The following is a 16,538-nucleotide window of genomic DNA, read 5'->3' as shown; positions in this document are numbered from 1 at the left end:
AATTGTTAACAGGGAAGACAAAGGTGCTATCCTCTTCCCGTTTTAGTTGCACAATGGGTGATAGACTTCCTTTGTGCTGTAAATTGAGCCTTTATTTTCCGGAGAGTTGCACTGTAAAAGCAAGGCTTGCAGGGAACCCAGACACTGATGATGTCATTATTCTATAACCATTACATGGCACAAAAAATATTTCATGATGATAAGTTAAAGGAAAAATCTTGTCTATTTCCACTACTACTCTAAAATATGACAAGGAAAATCAGCAAATGCTCACATTTAGAGGCTGGAGGTGTTTGGCATTTTTGCATGAAAATAGTTGCAGATTAATTTAATGGCTATTCAGATAATCATTTCATCTTTTCAGCTCTACTTCTTATATTTCAAAAATCAAAACCCACCTGTTCTCCCTCTAATATTCACAATCCAGATGCAGCGGCTGGCTAGACAAACAATCACTTATTGACTTATCTCTTTTGGATTGCTGATATGTATTTTTTCTGCATGTGTGTATGCATGTACAAATATGTACATATACATTTGCATGTGTATGAACAGCATGTGTATGTGTATGTATTGTACATGGGTCTGAAAGTGTGTACTTATATACAGTATTTACATTTGGTTTTGGATATGCACAAATATGTCTCATACTTTTTATGGTTTTCATTAGATTTTTCTGTTGACGTGTTAAGAGTTGGTTTGTTTTTACCTATTTTGATTTCTGCATCTATTAATTGTTATGAACGGGGTGCTGAGACTGTAACTTAAAGAAATAGTCTAACTTTTTGGGAAATACAAGTAGTCACTTTCTTGTCAAGAGTGAGATGTGAAGATTGATATCACCATCATGTCTGTATGTTAAATATACAGCCGCTTAGCTTCGCTTAGCTTAGCTTTGTTTAATTAGCCTTAGCTTAGCCCCTTTTTCTTGTTTTTATGCTAAGCTAAGATAACTGACTAGCTTTATATTTACCATACAAATATAAGAGTGATAACTATCTTCCAGAGTCCAGAGATGGGACCAAGTCATTGTTTTGCAAGTCACAACTCTCAAGTCTTTGCCCTCAAGTTTCAAGAGCTAAACTTCAAGTTCTGAGTCCTAAACAAGTCACAATGTGCTCTTCTCCAAATTTAATACCAATATTATTTGCATTTATTTGTTGTTAAAACGTTACTGAGCAGTTATGCTAGCATTAGCTAAGCATTAGCTTGAAGTTCTGCTGTTTGTGCAAGTTCAAATGTCGAACAAAGTTTGGAAGTTGCATCTTTGTCTAATTTTCTTGAAATGGGACTTGAGTGTGAAGACTTGAGACTTACTTGTGACTTGTAAAACAATGACCTGGTCCCACCTGTATCTTCTCATTTAACTCCCAGCAAAAAAAGCTACTGAGAAAATCCCAAAATTTCAAACTATTCCTTTATAGGGGTTTCCTTTGGCAGTAATTAAGTTACTGATGTATCTAAGATGGAATTGTAAATAGTTGTGAATATCTCGTTCTCCCTCCCGTCCAGATCAGTCCTGTGGAAGATGGCATGAAGAGCGTTCTTCCAGACTCGCTTCACATCTTCAACGCCATCAGCGGCACGCCAACCAGTGCCACCATCCATGGCATCCCCAGCTCGTCCTCTGTGGTATGATGCGTGCCTGGGTTAGCCTTGAACTCAGCGCCCTCTCTGCTCGCCAACCAGGCATGCCAGTGATGCCATATTGTCGCTTCTAAGCCTGATCCTGCTTCTCTTCAGTCAGCGTAAAGGGAAACAGACAAAAGCAACTCTCACCTCTCTCGGTGAACCATGACCAAGGCACTGGACCTATTTAACGCATACACATGGCATGGTAACTGTGTTGGATGTCTGTGGCAGTACTGCGAAGGAGCCTGAGACCAGAGAGGAAATCATGCAGGAGAGTTCCTGCCGTATGGCCAGACATGATGTGTCACCTGTTTCTACCTGAAAAGACTGGTTTTCCATTCCTGTTGGGATCTTTAATATGCATGTCATTACATTACACTCACCACCCTCCCAACAGGTGTTCATTTTGATAATGTTCCACATTGTGTTTTTTATGTACAGTATTCCACTTTTATAAGCCACTGTATCGATGTCTTGATGAACAGTATATGCTGCATACGTCGACGCTCGTCTCCCTGTACAGGAAGTTATATTTCTACTAAAAGGGCCTCCTCTGACTCATGTTAGCGTTCAACCTTAAATCACTTCAATGTCTTAGAATGGGAGCGTCTTCAAATATTTAAAGCCATTGCATACAAAAAGTATATTCCATGTTGTTTATTAATGTATATAAAAAAAAGGAGTGTGTGCAATATTTGCAAAGGATCTTGCTGTGTGCGGCTCATACACTGTAAAGATGATGTTCACCTTCTTGCCAAAGCGATGAGGTGTGGAAGCAGACACTACGCCTACTGTGGAAGTAATATGAAGCTTTTACCATTTTAGTGTTTATTGAAATGTTCGAGAAATTGTTTTATATTTGAGCAGCAATGTGGATTTTTTGTATTTTTATTTAACACAAAGTCACTGTTCTGCTGTAAACAGAGATGTTCCCTAATGCTTTTTCTTTTAAATAAAATACACTCATTTCTCTGCACTTCTCATGAATCCTTTTTTTTTTTTTAATTTCCTAATGCATTAAAGTTTATTCTCACGTTTGGTTGAGTTGTGGCGCTCCTGGGGATTAATAGTTTTTATGAAGTGTCAGGGACTGAACATACCTGACTCCCTATCTATATCTCATGTTCCCTCCCCTCATAAAAGCAACACAGTCAGCAGTGTGGACGACAGATCAAGGTGCTAATAAGAAGCAATATTACAGAAACACTCCCACTCCCACAGTGAAGGATCAATTATCAACTGCTCCCTGCAGAAATCTCAGAGGAATATCAAACTACAGCAGAAAGCGGGCAGCAGCTTCACTTAAACATCATGACAGGTGAGTGTGCAAACTTTTCATTTTGTGTGTTCTCACTCAAATTCATAAAAGTAAATATTTCAGAGCAGAAGGTGCAGACAGACACCTGAAGCACAAGTCAGAACAACAACAAAAAAACTTGCTTTGAACTCAGAACTGCTGCTTTGTTTTTTAATTTCCCAGTGAAACTTTTGCGAGAGGTTTTTTGGGGGGGGTTTTTTGTTTTTTTTTAATTAAAGCTACTGACATACAGCCAGTTATTTAAATGTTATCTTTTGCACAGATAACGAGGATCCCAAGAAAGGGAGACAGAGCAAAGGGAAGGTAATGTACCTAACTTATTTAATTTAATGGATATTTATGCAGTTTTGGTTCTTCATTGTTCAGTGAGATTAAATAATAATCCATAGGAAGGATATTTAACGCTTTTTTTATATCACAATTTCACCACATTGCAGAGGGAAATGTAGTTTTTACACCACTACTTACCAAAAGTATTATTAAAATTTGCTCCACTTCAACAAAGTACAGCATTAAAATCCTGCTTATATCCTCCTGAGACCTTCAGCTTTTATCTGGTATGCAATTTCAATGTCTCCCAGCTATTTGGGATTAGTAGAACTTGATAAGTATAAAAAAAATGAATTATTGTCTTTGAACAGGGGGTAGTTTTTGAATTAAAATGATGTCCTAATTTGAGGACAATTAGTTTATTTTTAATAGTCACAAAATTATTTTTAGTTTATTTCAATGCCTGAAAACAAAGCAGCATTTTGTAACCATATGTGTTAGCGGTTGATGTTCAAGTCTAAAACTGTACATTTCAACACCTGAACATGGCTGTTTAGTTTAGTTTAGTTTAGTTTAGTTTAGTTTAGTTTAGTTTAGTTTAGTTCCTTTGATTAATAAGAGGACAGTGTGCAATGACACTAATCATATACAAGAAATTAAAACATGGTTTCATTAGATTTAGTGAAATGCTAATTTCCATCTGTTGTCCTACACATAACAAAAAGACACAGTAAATAAAAATAAAATTCAAGGCACAGTGTAGACTACAATAAATCCACGTGCCTGACATAATAGAAGCAGTATGTACACACTGCATAGTACAAAATACAGTATAATAAAACACAGCAGCAACCTTGTAAAGTGACCATGTTACCAGTGCAGGTGCCTTACATAATAAAAACAGTAAGCGCACATTGCATGGTCAAAATACAATACAAAATGCAGTTACTATAATTTTCAGTGACCAAGTTAACACTCTCTCTGCCTTACACAATAAACATGACAGGCACAATCTGCACAATACAACTTACAGTAAGACATATAGAATAAATACATTTCATGTGGCAAAGTTAGTAGCACATGCACCTGTGAGGGCAACATGTAACATCTATGTACCTACTAGGGTAACATCTAAAATCTATCTGAGATCAGTGCTGACAAGACTGACTGTTTAAAATCCAGTTTTTCATATCACAGGAGAAACTGTGGTAACTTCTATTTGTTCCATTCTTTGATGGCTTTACATGAGCAAGCTGATAGAGAGAAAGCAGAGGTTCGTTTTGAAACGCTGCAGTCACCCCTGGGGGCTGACCTTAAAGCTCTGTTCAACGGTTCAGAGCGAGGCTGCACAAAGTTCTTCAATGGGAGTGGTAGCTCTGTCTGAATTTTCCTTGCTCCACACTCCAAGCTAGGAATGTTGTTTTGTCTGTAGGAACAGTCTGTCACACCTTACTGGCCTGTTTAAAATGCTGCAATAAGACAATAATAAAGTCACAATGTCCTCAAATGAGTACTTTTATTTTACTTTAACAGCATCTTAGGTTGTTACTGTTGCTAAAATTGGTCAGATTTGTATGCAGTATTAAACGTATAAATAAACAAGTTTCAACCACAAAACTTGATCAGGTTTTGAACCTTGTCTACTTTTGTGTCAGGATCTGCTATAGTCTTAGTTAAGCAGAATGAAGTATGAGGTACAGCAAACCCAAAATGTAATGTCCTCGTATGAGGACGCAGGGTCTCAGGAGGATATGTTAATGCATGCATGACAGGGATCATTCTGTATAATGAGCACCTTTTCTTTTGATACACAAAGTACATTTTATTTGCAATACTTCTGTTTAATACTGTTTTGTTTTGTGGTGTACATGATATGAATGTTTACTGCACCACTGCTGCTGCTGAGTGTTCTTTTACCTAGGGTGGTGAAGGTATGACCCGCCCTGCTCAGCCTTACTCTGTCTCTGATTGGCTGACCCTGACAGGCGGGTACTCTAGAGTAGGGTGGGTCATTCCTTTGCCATCCCAGGAAAATAAATTTTGCCTGCTGAACACAACATAACACGTCACTATGTTGCTGTTTGTTTGATCCATCAGAGTAAGGAGGTGTGCGGCTACCCGCTCAGCATCTTCTTCATTGTTGTCAATGAGTTCTGCGAGAGGTTCTCCTACTATGGCATGCGAGGTGAGAATACTGACTATTTATTTCAACCACAAGGAAAACTGTTGAGAATTATTGTTATTATTATTATTATTATGTGGTGTAGCCTATCCATCAATGCATCAATAGTAATAATCCAGTATTATAATATACATTATTCTATTCTGCAAAATAAGTACTTTCACTTTTGATACTTAAAGCCCACCTAGTTTATATGATCAGGATTTTTGTCTAGTAATTTTTTTAATGGCCACATGGTGGTGCAGTTTTTGATGATGATATATAATGAAAAATAAGAGATAGCTTACATTTTGCTCCCCTGTTCTCAGCTGTCCTGGTGCTGTACTTCAAGTACTTCTTGCGCTGGGACGATGACTTGGCTACGTCCATCTACCACGTCTTCGTGGCTCTCTGCTACCTGACGCCCATCCTCGGGGCCATTGTGGCCGACTCCTGGCTGGGAAAGTATAAGTGAGTAAAATTACTTTGTCATTAAACATATGCAGTTAGTTATAAGATGACTATTTCTCATTGGTGGAAAGTAGGTAAGAAATACCAATTGTATTTAAATAAAAAGTTGGAGTACTTCTACTTTACTTGAGTATATTCATTTTTATATTCACTAATTAACTGTAAAGTAGTTAAAACTAGTACAGCAAGTAATCTTACTCTGAATACTATAAGAACAGTTTGCTAATAATACCTCTGTTCTTTTACTTAAGTCGTATTTTGAATGTACAATGCTTTATCTTAGTACTTAACTAACTCTATCCCTCTTTCCTTGGCAGGACTATCATCTACTTGTCCATTGTCTATGCGATCGGCCAGATTGCGATGTCTGTCAGTGCAATCCACGACATCACTGATGCAGACAGAGACGGGAAACCAGATGACATGACCTATCACATGTGGGTTTCCATTCTACTACAGAAATAATTGAGTCCAGGATGTGGGATTTTAGCAGGCAGTTTACATGAGATATTTCTACAGTGCTCTGCTCATGCACGTGTTCCTCTTCACATTTAGTGTGTTGTCCATGGTGGGTCTGTTCCTCATTGCTCTGGGTACTGGTGGCATCAAACCTTGTGTGGCTGCCTTTGGTGGAGACCAATTCGGTGATCATCAGGTGAGAACATTTCTACTCCTCAATTAGGCCTACAGTGACTTTCAAGCACGGAGCTTTTATTTTGAAGTGATGTTTCCTGCTGACTAATGGACAGCTACTTGACAGAGACAGCAAACTAGCTTTACAACATGTCTGAACACAAGTATGACGCTGAATGTATTAAACTGTGCGGACCTTGAACTGATGACTAAGGATGTATCTGGACCCTGTGGCTGGACCAGTTGGGAACCACTGCTCTAGCTCACCTGCTAAAGCATGAGGCTGCGGCCTTGGCAGTGGCCTGGGTTTAGTTCCAACCAGCTGCCTTGTGCTGCATGCGTCTCCCCCCTATCCTGTCACTATCCAGCTGTTCTATCATTAAAACAAGGCAATGAAAGCCCTAAACAATAATCTTAAAAAATATATATCTGCTTGAGGTTAGTGGCTCAAGGCTACATTAGCTGCTACTGGGATAGGCTAAAACCAAATCTCAGACAGAAATGTAGTCACTCGAGTTGCATTGTCAACACATTCTCACTCTGACCTCGTCACATATTGATGTTTAGTCATGGACTTTCCATGTCCAGATATTACCTGAAGGTACCCTGGGTGCATTGGTTGTTGACGTTCTGGGACAGCATGTCAAGTTCTGCCTGTTACATGCATTGACTTCTTTCAAAATACACTTCCGTTTTCACAGGAAATTTACTGTATACATACAATCTCTTTCAAAATAAATGCACTGTGTTAGTACAACACCGTGAAATTACATTTTTTGCCTTCAACTAACACACATGATTAGGGTTAGGCAATGAAAGCACATGGTTGTGTTTAGGAAAAAAGAAGAGTTTGGCTTTATAATCTTATGCGACACGAACACTACTCTCCTGGGTGAAAGTGTTTGTTGGACCCATCAACCACCACTCCTATCTGCAAGTATAACGGCAACCGGCCACATACCATGCCAACATTAAGGACGGCTTTGTCATCAGTGTCTGACACCGCAAGTCACTGCCCAAGCACCAGATTTTGACAACTTCAGAGTGAGACCGGGTTGGTATTGTGGGAAATGCAGGCACCAGGTTTTGACGAGGCAGTTTTGATATTTTTTAAGTATCAAAATTGTTAAATAATCAGCCAATCTCTTTTTGTACTTTTTCAAACTGTCTATCCAGGGTCCACCAATGTAATAGGAGTGCTATGTTAAATCAATGGAGAACTCTTCAAAGGAATTGTAGTTGCTGCATTTCATCCTTACGGGTCCTTGAATGAAGGTGCCAAATCTCATGAGAATCCATCCAGTAGTTGTCGAGACATCAAAAATCAGCAGATCACCTCAGTCATTAGGGCTCATCCATCAGAGACCATACATATCTGTACAAAATTTCAGGAAAAAGCAAACCATCCAATAGTTGTTGAGATATTTCAGTCTGGACCGAAGCGGTGAACTGACAAACTGACACTGTTGTCCCTAGAGCCATGTCGCTAGCACAGCTATAAAACTTTGATTGTATCACCTAATATCATAAGCGCAGATATCAGTCTCTTTAGAAATGGTTAGGCATTGTATTCAGCTTTGCACAACATGCATGTAACACGTGATAGAAGATCACTGATGTTTCTCTCTGTGCAGGAAAAGCAAAGAAGAACTTTCTTCTCTGTATTCTACCTGTGCATCAATGGTGGGAGTCTCCTGTCAACCATTATCACTCCAATCCTGAGAGGTAGATATGAGCAGGACATAAAGTTTATGAAAAACAGTGCCATAAACATGACTGCACGCAATTACAACTAATAACAGTCTTTGAGTACGAGTAAAAGGCGCTGTTTAATGACAGCTGTTTGTGTCCATCTGCAGCTCAGGAGTGTGGCATCTACACTAAGCAGAAGTGTTACTCTCTGGCCTTCGGTGTCCCAGCAGCTCTGATGGTGGTTGCACTTGGTATGTGTAAATAATTTGGAGACTGTGAAGCAGAAATGTAAAGATTTGGTACACATGCTGGGAACAGTGATAATGATGTGCCTGTGATGTCCCCAACAGTGGTGTTTATCGTTGGAAGTGGTATGTACTACAAAGCTGAACCACAGGGAAACATCATGCTGGATGTGTGTAAATGCATGGGGGTGAGTCTGGTTTAAACCACCAACACATTCTGAATTAATGTGACACAGCAGTTGCTTCTAGTTGTTTCTAAAAACATGTTTCTCCTTTGCTTTCTTATTCTTCTGTCGATCAGTTTGCCATTAAAAACCGCTACAGGCACAGAAGCAAACAGTACCCAAAGAGGAAGCACTGGATGGACTGGGCAGAAGAAAAATATGATGTAGGTTTGACTGTATTTCATTCTCTAAAGTTTCTCATTTCAGCAGTGGGATAACAGCAAGTCACATTGTGTCTGTCTGTGCTGTAGAAACTCCTCATTGCTCAGATCAAAATGGTGCTGAGGGTCCTCTTTTTATACATTCCACTCCCGATGTTCTGGACTCTGTTCGACCAAAAGGTATTTTAAAGTTACTCTTAAAAAAGATGTGCAAATCATTTGTTAGAAACTGGGCTAAACTCTGCATCTCTTTTAAAGGGCTCTAGATGGACTCTGCAAGCCACCACGATGGATGGAAACTTTGTAAGTTTGGTGATAAAACCAACCATAAATATAGTTGAATTAATTAATGAATGTGTTCGTGTTTTAATAATATCTTTGTGTCTGCAGGGGCTTCTTGTTATACAGCCTGATCAGATGCAGGTAAGTTAAAATGATTTTATCACACGTGCTTGGGCTGATGTACTTTGTTTGAAAAGATTCTCACTGTGCAGTTTATGTTTTTGAAAGACTGTCAACCCCATCCTGATTCTGACTCTGGTGCCTATCATGGACAGCTTAATCTACCCCCTGATCAGAAAGTGTGGCCTGAACTTTACGTGAGTACCCTAATTTCTTCTTCCCCAATCTTTGCATATTTGAAGCAACAGTTTGACATTTTGAAACATTTGCTTATCCGATTTTTTAACAAATGTTAGCGTATCTTAGCTTAGCTTAGCTTAGCATTAAGACTGGAAACAGGGAGAAGCAGCTAGCTGGGGCAATGGACTATGTCTTGGCTTGAACAGTAACTACCCTGAGCGTTTTCTAGTAACTGTTCCTGGCAAAGGAATAGTCAGGCACATATCCCCCCTGTAAAACCGCAACTTGTCACATTCACCCTTTGAGTTTTGTAAAGATTAAACACATGATAAACTACCAATCTTGAGATGGTATCACACCAGCCGTGATACAGCAATCTGCGACTTACAACAAATGCAGGGCAGGGATGTAAAGGGGCAGGACAACAGCCTCTTTCCTACTTCCTACCCTCCTACTACCAGTGCCCTTGCCCGGACGCAAATGTGCAAATCCTTGGACAGCGAAGGACTGGCCCACCTTACTCTGCCTCTGATTTGCTCACCATTTTATCCCTAACCCTAACCTGTCCCAATTCTTTTGCCTAACCCTAATTGACCCAACCAACGAAGGTGACAGGTACCAGCCAATCATAGGGAAAGTAGGGTGGGTCATTCCTTCACTATCCTGGGATTCGCAATTTTGCTGCCTGGACCACACCCATCTTTGAGCTTGGCCTTCATTGATATCTCAACTACACCTGGAAAGTTTTGTGACTGCATGTTGCACAGTTGTGATGCTATTGCGAAATCTGATATCTGATATTGCGCTGATACGCAGATTTTGTTGACTCTAACTAGAGGTCGACTGATTAATCAGTTTCGCCAGTTAATCAGTGCCAATAAGACGTTTGGCAAACTATCCTTATCAGTGGAACTTGCCTCCAGTAGTGGCCAGTGGCTCCCTTCTGCTGTGTGAGTGTGTGTCTAAGTGTATTGTTCTTTATTCTAGTATATGTAGCACTATCAGAACTACAGTGAAAGTCTGTAAATCTATGACTGAGTGAATACTGCCACTTCCTGTTTCAAATTAAAAGCCCTCGTTTCAAAATAAAAGCCCCCTAGCTCTTGATATTGGCCAGTTATTCCCAAACTATAGTTATTATATCATCCTTTGAAAATTCAGTATCTGTTTACTAACCAGCCGCTGGATGCAGCGTTATATTTAGCATTCCCTTATATCTTGGACAAATCATTAACAAGATTTCATGTTAATCTAACAGACCTCTGAAAAGAATGACAGTGGGGATGGTTATGGCAGCTATAGCTTTTGTCTGCGCTGCCTTGGTTCAGATTCAAATTGATGTAAGTAAAGACGGTCATTGTGTTTATCTTCCCATATATTTTAAAAATGCACATCAGATCAGGCATTAATTTATTTTCAAACTCAATTTTCAGAAAACATTACCCACCTTCCCATCCGCCTCCCAGAGTCAATTGAAATTACTCAACATGGGCAATAATCAATTGATGGTTAAACTGCCTGGCAATGACCCTCTACCACTTCCTGCAGCTCAGGTATGTTCTCTTACAGTAATGCAAAACCGAAACACCACTGTTAACGTACAAATATTCTTACCTTAGTACCTGCACATTGATTGTTTCAACAATTTCTTCTTTGTTGCAGGCCAGTAAGGAATTCTTCACATTTGACGCAGAGAATATCAGCATTTCAATAGGCAGCCCTGCGGTGACGAGAGAAGTTTCCTTGGCCAAAGGACAGCGACAAACCCTTCTGATTCCCTCAACCCTCACTGAGGAATGGCTGTTGGTGAGTCAGAAGCACCAAATTATAAATCAGAGACACACAAGATGTTTTAATGGTTAAATTAATCACCATTGTTTGTCTTATTTCCTCAGACTGAGGATTTGACCTCCAAGCCACAAGAAGGCATCAATGAAATCCGGTATGTAAAATAATAACTGTAACAATTAATGAATCACTTCACCAACAGAAATGTGTTTGCAGCCCTTTTCTGTAACCGCAGAGTTAATTGTTGGAAATGAATGGTTTACATGTTGTTTTTACTGACTGTTATACATTCTCTGGCTCAATGTGGATCCATTTCAGATTTATAAATGGAATGGATATAGCAGTGAACGTCTCAACTCCTGCAGCTGACTTTGGACTAATTGAGCCATTTTATTATTCCAACTACTCCAAGATAAAGAGTGGAAAGTAAGGATTTATTTTATCTGAACTAATTCACAGTTTTTATACCGGAATAATTACTTTATGTAAACAACAATACAGTTTATTACACTGATTTTTCTGTTTTAATGACCAGGCCAGTCTTCACCTTATGGAGTGGGTCACAGTCATGTGAATTCAGCAGGGAGTTTGGATTTGGAAGTTCATATACCTTCTTTATCCCCAGCACTCTTGTCTTTGGACCAAATGTAAGTTTCACATGTGATTTTCAAGGGGAGACACTACAGGTTTTTCATGCACCGCCTAATTTAAAGATTTTGGGCTATTTTGCTTCCGTAACACCTTTTCTTTCAGACAAGTGGAAACAAAACATCCAAAATATACATTTAGGTGTATATTTCAGTTGAAATATCTGTCCTGGAAATTTGTACATAAGTGCATATTGAATTAGATAACTCCCTATTTGCATATTTAAACTTAAAATAAAGAAAACTTGTGATGCAAAAAATAATTGTGTCATTGTAAGTAATCAACTATGGAGGTTTCATAGTGACATTTATTAGTTAAAGGTTTTTACCTATTCCCCGTAGTGTCTTATTTGTTGTCTAAAAATATATAGAATCTTGCCATATTCTTAAAATGAGTTTTTTCTCATACTGTGAGCCAGAATTCTCCACTTCAGCACTATAGACAAACACAAAACTTTAAACCTATCTATCATGTCTGAAGGTTTTTACACAGACTTTTGTTCATGTATCATTTATAGTCTGCTTTATACCACATTTTATTCCTGAAAACATGGTGAAAATATTTTTTTAAATGGCTGTTGACAGTATTTTCTAATTTACAGAATTATTAATATTATTAATAATAATAATCATATAAAAATAAATATGTAATATAAAATATATATAAAGCAAAATTTCCTCTGTGTTGACAAAACAATTTTGAAACTGGCCTCAACCAGTGTTCAGATTTCTGTTGTGTAAATTGGTGGCTTGGTGGTAGAGCAGGCACCCACAAGGCTGTTGCCAAAGCAGCCCGGGTTCAACTCCAGCCTGTGGCCCTTTGCTGCATGTCTCTGTCTCTCCCCCTTTCACACTTCATTATCCTATCAATTAAAGGCAAAAAAAATGCCCTAAAAAATATCTTAAAAAAACAGAACCTCATTTGTATATTTAAGCATAAAATTTAAAAAAAAAAAAAAAACCTTTTCAATTGCCTTACATACTGTACATGTAAGTAATCAACTGAGAAAGCTTCATGGTGACATTTATTAGTTTAAAGGTTTACTCTTTTCACTTGTAGTGTGTCCCCGTAAGGCTTGTAATATTCTATATTTTTCGTAATACCAACAAATCCCCCTCAAAAAACATGAATGATTTGATCCTATTAGAAATTTTCTGTTTAGGTCTGATTAGCTTATTCTTCTCTGCCATAGAGCTCCATCGTTGTCCAAATTCTATTAAAAACACATCAATGAGCCACATGTATTGGTTGACATGTTTTTCCTTAGCCTAAATATTCACTAATGCGTTTTAATCTACAGCTGAAATTGGTCTCCAAAAAAGCAGTATTTACTTCTGTTTGAGTAATGTTTGTTAAAAAAAACATTAACACTAACATGCCCATCTGTTTTAGAAAAATGTAAAGCTTATATAGTTTAATAGAATCTACATTTTTGTGACCTGTTTTAAAGTTTTACATCTTAAGAACGCACAGATGGGTTTGGGTCTAAGAGCCACAGACATGGTCGGGAGGTTTGGATTAATGCACTATTGGTTTGGGCTTTTTCATGAGATTTTCTTGATCATACAAAACATATAAGAACAAGCCTTATAGTTATTGTCAGACATATTGTCATTGGTATGCTCTGTCAAAATCTGTCCTGCTATCTTCTTTTCAGTCACACAGGTTGAGAAATTCTGCCCTAAACTGAACTATTGTGTTTATTTGTTTTAGTGTCAGGAGTCTATTTCTGTAGCAGAAGACATCAAACCCAACTCAGTTCACATGGCTCTGCAGATCCCACAGTACTTCTTCATAACTACTGGTGAAGTGATGTTTTCTGTTACTGGTCTGGAGTTCTCCTACTCACAGGTAAAACTGTTACAACACATATTTTCACACCTGATTTCAGTGTTGCACCATCAAAGTTGTAGGACACAGCACATGAAAAAGTTTGATTCCGTTTGTCTTTGAACTATATGATAGATCTTTATTCTTTGTTTTCAGTTGTACTCATCTTTTGTCCTTCTTTCATGTCCTCAAGGCGCCTAGTAATATGAAAGCAGTGCTGCAAGCAGGCTGGTTGTTTACTGTTGCTATTGGCAACTTCATTGTACTGATTGTGGCTGAGCTTGCAAAGATTCCCAAGCAGGTAAAAAACCAAATCAAAACTCACGCCTAAACCTTAGAGACTAAAAATAAACGCTATTACTGGTGGACATGTAGTGACCGTGTCATGTGATGATGCTTTCTGTCTCCCTTCCTCCTTTAAAGTGGGCAGAGTACATCCTGTTTGCCTCCCTCTTGGTTGCAGTTTGTGTCATCTTCTCCATCATGGCGTATTTCTACACCTACATCGATCCTACAGAAATTGAGGCCGAGTTCAAGAAGAAGGATAATAAGGAGGATGAGGATGAGGATGAGAAACGCAAGCTACAGAAGGCAGAGATCGAGATGGTCAAGAAAGGCTCAGTTAGCAGTGACTCAAGTAAAAGTCACAAAGATGACGATGATCCACGCAATCAGACCAAAATGTGAACGGCCGAGAAAGCAGAATAGATATCCTTAATGCGTGTGTGTGTGTGTGTGTGTGTGTGTGTGTGTGTGTGTGTGTGTGTGTGTTTGCGTGCGATTGTGTGTATGTTTTTAACATTTTATATTTTAATGCCCAAATGACTGCTGTGAGCAAGCAAGTTCTGTCATTATATTCAGTACAACAGATTCACGTTAGCTGTAGAGTTACAACAACAGATGAACTATTAACATGTAATTGGATGTAATTGCTTTTATATTTATGTGTAAGTTGTGTTTAAGTGGGAATAAAATAAGTCCTGTTTGTGTTCTTCCACTCCTTATTCTTGTCTTGTGATCTTTTGCTATAAATCCACTGAGCATGTAACTCTCATGTTCATAGCACTGTACCAACCTGATATAAAATTTTCAGCTTTATAACTTGTTCAATACAGTACATGCGTTTTGTTAGTACTGAATGTCCTATTGTGTGTCAAAAAAGGAATGTACTGCAGCCCATCAGGTCAGCAAGGGAGCTGTGAGCTCCCAAACTGACCGAAAATAAGTAGTTTTTATTACTTGAGTTTGAAAGTTCAATACTTCACCTTGGACATTGTTGTTTCTCAAATTAGGTTTCCATATTTTATTGTATCTTTCAACTGCATGTCCTCATCATCAGATGGAGTATGCTCAGTTTGAGGGACAGAGTTTATGTCGACTTTTTGATTCTGATATTGTATCATTGATGTCTTTGTGATGATGCGATAAAAATATCCAGTAATGTATAGCAACAACATTTTATTGACTAGTAGGTCTGATGCCACTAAATCCCCCTAAATCTTATACATTGTGACTTGTTGATAACATTATTAATGGCTCTGTTGCATTCAGTGTCAGTGAGCCAGGATGCACAATATCAGGGTGTCCCATAAGTAGAACCCACCATCATAAATGGTATAACAAACACCTGTGCTTTTTTTTACTATGACATGTCAGAATTTCTCCTGCGAAAAAGGTCTACAGGACAGTGAACCAGCATGCACAATAACAAGACCCTGAAACTGAAGCAGCTACTGGGGCTTGCCTGGGGCTTGTTGTAACAGTAAATGGGATGTGTTGTAACTTGTGTAGCCTAAGTTAAACTGTGTCTGTGCCAGTGAACATCTTACCCTGCGATGCGCGATGTGGGCAGCAGTTCCAGCCACGCGCTGCTACTGCTGCCAAGCAGCCCCGCCCGTTGGAAAGAGTGTTGGATATACCACTACTAGGAATGGGAGGAGGGGACTAAATCTTTTAAGATTTAAATAGCACATTATTGCGCGATTATAATGAGCGCCGCTTACATTGTGCTTTCAATAAATACTACTGCAATGTTCAAAAATTATTAATTGTGTGTCAAATGATTCTAGGGGTTGTACAGCTTTACTGAAGGGGGAGTCATGTCCCCCCTGTCCCCCCCCGGGATTTCCGCCCCTGTGTGCTTTTACTGTTGTGACATGCCTTAATGCTGTCCATGAAAAAGTCCAATCCAGTTCTTGTCATCTCAGAAACCCTTTAGACTGTAATGTGTATCTGAGATGACAAGAACAGGTTCTGTGATACTAACTGAAGTAATTTTTAATATCAACTGGCCCCAAGGCTTCCTGTGTCTCAGTTAGTTTGTGTGGTAACTTGATTACATAAAGCTTTACTTTCACATGAGCACAGCTGATCACAGCCCTGACTCACCAGCAGGAGCAGTCCTGGAGGAACAGTGTGTGAGATTTAGGGGGATTTAGTGACATCTAGTGGTAAGGATTGCAGATTGCAAACAGCTGAAACTTCTCCCAGTTAGTAGGTATTCCAGGAGCTGCATTATCTACAGAGGTCTCTTCCTTTCCAAAACAAACAGACCTGGTGATTTAAACCAATCAAAGCACTGAATAAAGCGTTTAAGATTTAAAAAAATCTGTTTTTTTTCTGACACTCTCTTTGGGGAGGGGCTGCAAAGTATGGTGGGCAATGTGAAAACGCAAATGGCCCTATCTAGAGCCAGTGTTTGGTTTGTCTGATCTGGGCTACTGTAGAAACACAGCGATAGAACATGGCAATCTTTGTAAATGAGGACCCGCTCTCTATCCTCCTGAGATCCGAACTTTTGGTTAGTATGCATTTTTACTTTCTCCTAGCTATTTGGGATCAGTAGGACCCAATAAATATAAAAAACTAAACACTGTCAACGAT

At 38.8% G+C, this 16,538-nt stretch overlaps 2 protein-coding genes across 5 annotated transcripts in view; both read left to right on the top strand.

The window, feature by feature from the left end:
• The window catches only part of LOC125899181 (dedicator of cytokinesis protein 9-like), a 128,114-nt gene extending 125,506 nt beyond the window's left edge, over nucleotides 1-2,608 (top strand). For all 4 annotated transcript variants that reach the window (XM_049593256.1, XM_049593255.1, XM_049593259.1 and 1 more), the window contains exon 53: nucleotides 1,513-2,608. In XM_049593256.1, coding sequence (XP_049449213.1) covers nucleotides 1,513-1,638 — 126 coding nt within the window. In that variant the 3' untranslated portion in view covers nucleotides 1,639-2,608. The remainder of the gene's footprint in view (nucleotides 1-1,512) is intronic.
• A 2,545-nt stretch (nucleotides 2,609-5,153) lies between these two features.
• Nucleotides 5,154-14,612, top strand: slc15a1a (solute carrier family 15 member 1a). The gene is made up of 22 exons (XM_049593325.1): nucleotides 5,154-5,219; nucleotides 5,318-5,405; nucleotides 5,711-5,852; nucleotides 6,170-6,289; nucleotides 6,408-6,507; nucleotides 8,120-8,210; nucleotides 8,345-8,428; nucleotides 8,528-8,610; nucleotides 8,724-8,810; nucleotides 8,898-8,987; nucleotides 9,066-9,110; nucleotides 9,198-9,230; nucleotides 9,318-9,406; nucleotides 10,648-10,729; nucleotides 10,823-10,942; nucleotides 11,052-11,195; nucleotides 11,285-11,331; nucleotides 11,496-11,603; nucleotides 11,713-11,824; nucleotides 13,539-13,676; nucleotides 13,849-13,956; nucleotides 14,079-14,612. The coding sequence occupies exons 1-22, from the start codon at nucleotides 5,154-5,156 to the stop codon at nucleotides 14,340-14,342; spliced, it is 2,241 nt and encodes a 746-aa protein (XP_049449282.1). The 3' UTR covers nucleotides 14,343-14,612.
• Nucleotides 14,613-16,538: the final 1,926 nt, after the last annotated feature.

This window comes from Epinephelus fuscoguttatus, linkage group LG13 (assembly GCF_011397635.1).
Source record: "Epinephelus fuscoguttatus linkage group LG13, E.fuscoguttatus.final_Chr_v1".
NCBI classification, from domain to species: Eukaryota; Metazoa; Chordata; class Actinopteri; order Perciformes; family Serranidae; genus Epinephelus; species Epinephelus fuscoguttatus.
This window is presented reverse-complemented; position numbering and strand designations above follow the sequence as displayed.